Source organism: Nicotiana tomentosiformis, chromosome 10 (genome assembly GCF_000390325.3).
Source record: "Nicotiana tomentosiformis chromosome 10, ASM39032v3, whole genome shotgun sequence".
Taxonomy (NCBI): domain Eukaryota; kingdom Viridiplantae; phylum Streptophyta; class Magnoliopsida; order Solanales; family Solanaceae; genus Nicotiana; species Nicotiana tomentosiformis.
The window spans coordinates 35,266,838-35,274,838 of record NC_090821.1 but is presented as its reverse complement, the minus strand read 5'-3'; the positions used below and the strand labels follow the sequence as shown (position 1 = coordinate 35,274,838).

Sequence of the window (8,001 nt, the reverse complement as noted above, 5' to 3'; positions counted from 1 at the left end):
AGTTGTTTCTTAACGAGGAAGATATGGACTGCACTGCAATTTTAGAGAAGGAGGAGGAGGAAGACCTTACTATTCAGATAGTGGGAGAAGGAGCTAATCTCAAGAATTGGACCTCTGCGTCATCCCGGGATCGCCGAGTACATGGGTAGCCTTGGCAGAATTAGCATGATTTATTTTTAAATTGTTTTTGAGCATTTAAGACATTTTCAATGTTTTGTTTTGAAATAATTACTCGAGCCATCGAGTTGTATTTGTTGACAATTTTATGTTTTATTAATGTATTATTTCTTTTCGTTTATTTATTATTATCTTTCTACATTCTTTTCAGCGTAATTATTACATATCCTGATGAACCTACGACCGTGACATGTAATGAGACAATGCAACATCAGGAAAGTGATTCAGAAGATTTGGAAGATGACACAATACCTGAGGAAATTGTCAAAAAAGTAGAGAACTTTGAAAACAAACCAAAGTCCAACTTGGAGGAAACTGAAGCAATTAACTTAGGGGATCCTAAAACAGTCAAAGAAACTCACATAAGCATTCATCTATCATCATCAGAGAAGGAAGAATATGTAAGGTTTCTAAAAGAATATGAGGATATTTTTTCATGGTCCTACGACGACATGACTGGGTTAAGGACATCCATAGTAGCTCAAAAGCTACCTACCAACCCCATGTGTCCGCCAGTAAAGCGGAAGCTTAGAAAATATAAGTCAGATATGAGTCTAAAGATAAAGGAGGAGGTTACCAAGCAAATAAAATCCAAGGTTCTTCGAGTGGTCGAGTACCCGACCTGGTTAGCTAACATTGTGCCGGTTTCGAAAGAAGATGGGAAAGTCAGAGTATGTGTTAACTATCGATATTGTTACAAAATGATGCCATTTGGTTTGAGAATACTGGAGCTACCTACATGAGGGCCATGACGACTCTCTTCCACGACATGATACACAAGTAAATAGAGGTGTACGTGGATGATATTATCATCAAATCTAAAAGAAGCTCAGATCACATAGCAGACCTGAAGAAGTTTTTTGACCGACTTCAAAAATAAAATTTGAAGTTGAACCCTGTAAAATGCACCTTCAGAGTCCCTGCTGGGAAGTTGCTGGGTTTCATCGTCAGCCACCGTGGTATTGAGCTAGACCCATCGAAAATCAAAGCTATTAGGACTTGCCACCGCCAAAGAACAAGAAGAATGTGATGAGTTTCCTAGGACGCCTCAATTATATCAGCTATTTTATAGCACGGTCAACGGTGATATGTGAGCCGATCTTCAAGATGCTGAGGAACGATGCTGCGATGAACTGGACTGAAGAATGTCAAAAGACTTTTAAAAAAATCAAGGAGTACTTGTCTAAGCCGCCCGTGTTGGTCCCGTCAGAGCCAGGATGACCCCTGCTGTTGTATATGTCTGTGTTCGATGGAGCCTTTGGTTGCGTTCTGGGAAAACATGATGAAACTGGGAGGAAAGAACAGGTGATATATTATTTGAGTAAGAAGTTCACACCTTACGAGGCCCGTTACTCTTTGTTGAAGCGCACTTGTTGTGCTTTGACATGGATAGCCCAGAAGTTAAGACATTATTTCTGTGCGTACACTACATATCTCATATCAAGGATGGATCCACTAAAATACATCTTTCAGAAACCCATGACTACAGGTAAGTTAGCAAAGTGATAGATATTTCTAAGTGAGTTCGACATCATTTATGTGACTCAAAAGGCAGTCAAGGGACAAGCATTGGATGGTCACTTAGCAGAGAACCCCGTATATGGAGAAGACGAACCATTAAAGACGTATTTTCCCAACAAGGAAGTGACGTTTGTAGGAGAAGATATTGTTGAGACGTATGATGGTTGGAGGATGTTTTTCTACAGAGCAACAAACTTCAAGGGAGTGGGCATCAGAGCTGTTTTAGTATCAGAAATCGCCCAACATTATTCGGTATCCGCAAAAATCAGGTTCCCGTGCACCAACAATATGGAGAAATATAAGGCTTGCATCTTGGGACTCAGATTGGACATCGACATGAATGTTTAGGAGTTGCTGGTAATCGGAGATTCTGATCTATTGGTACACAAGGTACTAGGAGAATGGTCTACCAAGAACACTAAAATATTATCATACTTGCATTGTGTACAAGAGTTGATCAAGAGGTTCACAAAGATAGAATTCAAATATGTTCCAAGGATTCAGAATGAGTTCGCAGATGTATTGGCCACCTTGTCTTCCATGATACAACATCCAGACAAGAATTTCATCGATCCTATCCTAATAGAGATTCGTAAGCAGCCAGCTTATTGTGCTCGTGTTGAAGAAGAGTTTGATGGAAATCTATGGTTCCACTATATCAAGGAATACTTAGAGAAAGGGGAATACCCATATAATGCTACACACACTCAGAAGCGCATGCTTCGAAGATTAACCAACCATTTGTTTCGAAGTGGAGGAATTCTATATAGAAGAACTCCTAATTTGGGATTGCTGCGATGTGTCGATGCCAAAGAGGCATCTAGATGGCTCAAAAAAATATATGCCGGAACCTGTGGACCTCGCATGAACGGGTTTGTTCTGGCCAAGAAGATATTAAGGGCTAGGTATTTCTGGATGACTATGGAAATAGACTGCATCAAACATGTTCGAAAGTGTCACCAATGCCAGGTACATGCTGATATGATACGGGTGCCGGCCAACGAACTCAATGCCACGAGTTCACCCTTGCCTTTCTTTGCTTGGGGAATGGATGTCATCGGACCAACTGAAATTGCTGCTTCAAATGGACACAAGTTCATTTTGATGGCTATAGATTACTTCACAAAATGGGTTGAAGCCGCTTCCTATAAGGCGGTGACTAAGAAGGTCGTAGCGGATTTCCTCCGGGATCGTATTGTTTGTCGAATTAATGTACTTGAGTCAATCATTACTGACAATGCCGCCAATCTCAATAGTGATTTGATGAAAGAAATGTGTGAAAAATTCAAGATCAAGCACCGAAATTCTACGGCATACAGACCGCAGATGAATGGAGTCGTAGAAGCCGCCAACAAGAACATCAAGAAAATATTGAGGAAAATGGTGGACAACTACAAGAAATGGCACGAGAAGCTACCATTTGCTTTTCTCGGGTACCGCACCACAGTTCATATGTCAACTGGGGGAACCCCCTATCTACTGGTCTATGGTACATAAGTCGTTATCCCTGCCGAAGTGAAGATTCATTCCTTAAGGATCATACAAGAGGCCGAGCTTAGCGATGCTGAATGGATACAAAACCGGTATGAACAACTGGCTCTCATTGATGGTAAGAGGATGAACACAGTGTGTCACGGCCAACTCTACCAGAATAGAATGGCAAGGGTTTTCAACAAAACGTTCAGATCGGGGCAATTCAAACTGGGCAATTGGTGTTAAAACGAATCTTCCCACATAAGGATGAAGCAAAAGGGAAGTTCTCACCTACTTGTCAAGGCCCTTACATGGTTCACCGAGTATTGATAGGAGGAGCGCTTATACTTGCAGAGATGGATGGAGAAATATGGCCAAGACCTATCAATTCAGACGCAGTCAAGAGATATTACGTTTAAGATTATGTTTGCACTTTCTATTTGATGTAACATGAACTACGCTTGACCTGATTCCCACTTAAGAGGGGATACATAGGCAGCCCTGTGGGTTCGGTCATATCATAATAAAATCTTCATTCCCCATATAGTGCGAAATTGGGGAAAGATTTTGAGTTCGTCAAATCTCATTATGTCAAGGATCACCAAGAAGTGTATCGCCAAAAGTATGCATTTAAACTGGGGCAGAATTTTGAGGATGGTCCTCAAAATTCCGAGTTGAGGAGGTTGCAATGTCTAAAAAGCATGTCACAGTCGCCGATTCGACAAAATTATTTGCCTTTATGCATTATCACATATTTTGAACAACTGTATTTTTATATAAATGATTTGTCACAAATGCATATTATCAAAAATTTCATTTTTTTGTAATAGCCAGATATTACCCAGGGTGACTCGAACAAGGCAACAAGACAAGGAGCAAAGGCGAAATGAATAATCAAAGGCACGAACCAACCTTTCCCCCCAAAAAAGTTCACAATTTTTCTTTGGATGCAGGCATAACGAACATGACAAGCATGCCCGTAAATTAATAACAAGAATGTTATCTTTACTGACAGAAGTCACCAAGTGCAAACGCGCCAAGCTAAGAATTGCTTTCTTTCTCATATTTAATCTTCGCCTTTTCTTTTCATAGGGCTAAGCACTGCCCTCTTTCCTTGCATGAGACTAAGCATTGTCTCTATTCTTTGCATGAGGCTAAGCACTGCCTCCATCATTGCATAAGGCTAAGCACTGCCTCCTTCATTGCATAAGGCTAAGCACTGCCTTTCCTTGCATGAGACTAAGAATTGTCTCCATTACATTGCATGAGACTAAGCACTGTCTCTATCACTTTGCATAAGGCTAAACACAGCCTTTCTCTGCATGAGACTAAACATTGTCTCCATTATGTTGCATGAGGCTAAGCACTGCCTCCATAATTTCATAAGGCTAAACGTTGTCTTCCTTTGCATGAGACTAAGCACTGTCTTCATTCTTTGCATAGGGCTAAACACTGCCCTCATCATTGCATGAGGCTAAGCACTGCCTTCCTTTGCATGTGACTAAGCATTGTCTCCACTACATTGCATAAGGCAAAGCATTGCTTTCCTTTGCATGAGACTAAGCACTGTCTCTATTACATCGGATGAGGCTAAGCACTGCCTCCACTGCATAAGGCTAAGCACTACCTTCCTTTGCATGAGACTAAGCATTGTCTCCATCCTTTGCATAGGGCTAAACACTGCCCTCATCACAAACAAGTCTAAGCGCTACCTTGTCTCGTTCTCGTGTACCACTAAGCATCAGTTCTTCCCTCTATCTAACGATCGATATCTCCGCGTCTTTGCATTTTATGGGCATAAACATCGTCACATTGTCCGAAGGCATCATAGTCTGAAGGCATCATCCTCATAGCCCGAAGACATCATTCTATGGTCTGAGAATCTCTCAAAATTGCACATCATTATTCAAAGACGTCATAGTCCAGAGGCACCATCTTCATGACCCGAGGACACCATTTCATGGCCCACGAATCCATCATCATATGTTTCTTGGCCCAGGACGTCATGGTCTAAGGACATCACCCTTATCATCCAAAGAGAACTCTCGTGGTCCGAAGGGAATTTGCATCATGTTTAAATTTCCGCAATAACCCCATCTATATGTGCGTGCATTGTGTTTTTAAGTTTTGCAGGTAACTCGGGAAGTAGCCGTCCTACAAACACGAGCAACCATCTCTCCGGTTTCCATTCACAATGTTCACATCCTTTGACCATCTCAAACGTAACCGATGATCATCAATTAATTACTCTTTATCCCGTAACCGCTCAAATATTTGCCCTATACATCCGTAACGTTCAAATCCACATTCATAGCTCTACCAAAATTATCTGTCACTCATAACACCATCCTATACAAAAGATTTTTCCTCGAAACATATAACCATTCTTATAATAACTCCATCGATTTCGAGCGTCGTTGGATCCAGAACTACACACGTACTGATTCGCGTAACACCAGGGATATGTAGGCAGCTCAGGAATCAGGGTTTGACCCCCATTTTTTTCAAAAAAAATTCATCATCCTCGCTTATTTCGGTCAAAATTGATCATTATTTTCTTTACCCGACAATTCTTTCATCATTCCCAAGTAAATAGGGGCAGCTGTTGATACTCAATTTTACTCTCATATTTTTATAAATATCATATATACTTTCAAAATATTATTTTTGCATCATCACCAATGTACAAGAGACATAAGTATTTTCTATAATTTTCATAATTTTTAAGGCTTTAAAATTGATTTTCTTGCATTTAAATTATTCAAAAATTTATTAATTATCCTTTAAAAATTTTTTTGTGATGAATTAATCATAAACATTTATTATTACACCCACATATATGTTTTATAACATTTTAATTCATTTCATATAATTATATTTGCATTTTCGAACTATTTACACAATTTTTGCAATTATAACCTATATTCTATACATAATTGCATTTATTATATTATTTCTGCTAAAATAGCATTTTCTTTATGTTTTATAATGTTAAGCAATTATTTTCAATCGTTTTACTGCATAAGTAATATTTTTATTATTTATAAATTACTTTTTATAAATTATTTTAAACAAATTTTGCATATTTAATTTACAGCCCAATACAAGGCTAATTTCGGACCAAATTACTGGCCCAAACACTTAGCCCATTCATTTTTTTTTTTAGCAACCCAACCAAACGACCCCTTTTAAACCCAGTCGCGACCCGTTCATTTAACCCACCCCGTTTCATATTTCGATCTTGGTCGTTGATCTTAAATGATCAACGACCGATAATAAACCAGCCCTTTCTCCTTATAACCCCTCACCATAACCCTAAAGACCACTTCTCTCAACCAGCCGCCACCAAATCCTTTCATCCTCTCTTCTTCTCTAAGAAACCCTAGTCGCCGCTACTTGGTTCTTCTCTGATTCCAACCCAACGATAGAATGTGCCTATGATATACTAACCTTATTAATCTTCTCTCATTATTGGTCGTCCATTTATGGTGTTACTTAGGTACTTGCCTAGGTTTGGCAAGTATCACTTTTGAGATTGGACTGAAATGATTCGAATCTTTGAGTTTAGGCGTTATTTCGTCTATATACGCTCAACAAAGAGTGATATGCACTCTTGGTTTGATTTTCAGACGATTGAACCCTAATTAGGGTTTGCGACTCTCCATCTACTTTACTTATTTTGATTTGCATGTGATATTTTCTTTCTTTATTTGTGATTAATTGATTGTTTTCCATGTTCGTTCTTTCAGTTTCAACTACTATATAAACCCATCCCCAATTCCCCTAAAACAAACCTGAACTACTGTTATTACTCTCTCACACTCACCTGTTCTACTAGTCTAAACGTTGAGACCTTGGCCAGCTGAAAGGCAAGGCCACCGGAATTCAATTGTCAACCTTTTCTCAGTGCGAGAACTGCCCGGGGTTCATTCGAAACCCTGAGGAACTCTGACACACTAGGATTTTGGGAGTCCTGCTATTTTTTCTCTACTATTGAACTAATATTGGCACTTGATTTTCTCTTTTACTTGCTTGTTGGTCTGCAAACTGGTGAGTACCTCAACTCTTGCCACCTGCTTTTTCTTTTTACTCGTGTTCAGTGCTCTGTGTGTTCATGTTGTTTGAACTTTTGTGAAGCAATATGATTTCAATATTATGTCACCTTCGTCTACAATTCTATTTACCTTGAAGCTATTCTATAGTTCTGTAGTTTTAGATATTCAAACTTGCCTATAATTCGAAACTTTGATATATGCTATTTATATTTGTTCAGCATGACTGATTCCAAACATCATGTTATTTATACTTGTTGCTTGTTATGAGTCCATGCCTTAGATCCTTGTGAGAGACTAATTTATGCCCAGAATTTGTTCAATTGAGTTACTTTTTGTTGAATCCTTCATGTATAGTATTCTAGAGTCAATTCATGATACCAATATTGTGCTAACTAGGTCTCTCTGTTGATTTGCAAACTCCAATATTATTATGTGCTCATTGATTGTTTAAGACTGCTGGGATGAATTCCAATATGTTTAGTCTATTCTTCCTATACGGTCAGCTGGAATAAGTCTTGAGGCTTGTTTGATATGCTAGTTTGGAGTTGGCATGTTTTCACCTACAATGAGTCCTTGTGTTTTCTTTAAGGTTCTGAGCCTTATGTTACGACTGATATCTGCCTGGCACTCAATATGTTAAGCTTCTCATGTGCAAACTAAGTTATTGTTTCTCCATGTCACTAATCTGTCTGTTACTCTACCTGGCTGCAAGTTAGCTGTAATCATGTCTTCCGTAGGCTCTCATAATTCAGGCTTTTATGTATAACTACTCCTT

General features: G+C 39.1%; 1 protein-coding gene across 1 annotated transcript; it reads left to right on the top strand.

Moving 5' to 3' along the window:
• The first annotated feature begins 380 nt into the window (after window positions 1–380).
• LOC138899999 (uncharacterized) lies at window positions 381–3,195 on the top strand. Its single transcript, XM_070186699.1, has 3 exons — window positions 381–848; window positions 1,729–1,950; window positions 2,047–3,195. The coding sequence occupies exons 1-3, from the start codon at window positions 381–383 to the stop codon at window positions 3,193–3,195; spliced, it is 1,839 nt and encodes a 612-aa protein (XP_070042800.1).
• The last annotated feature ends 4,806 nt before the right edge of the window (window positions 3,196–8,001 follow it).

Coding starts and splice junctions, on each gene's coding strand:
- LOC138899999 (XM_070186699.1), top strand. CDS start 381: ATGCAACATCAGGAAAGTGATTCAGAAGATTTGGAAGATGACACAATA. Junction 849..1,728: donor AAGAAGATGGGAAAGTCAGA/GTATGTGTTAAC, acceptor GTGACTCAAAAG/GCAGTCAAGGGACAAGCATT. Junction 1,951..2,046: donor AAATCGCCCAACATTATTCG/GTATCCGCAAAA, acceptor ATGAATGTTTAG/GAGTTGCTGGTAATCGGAGA.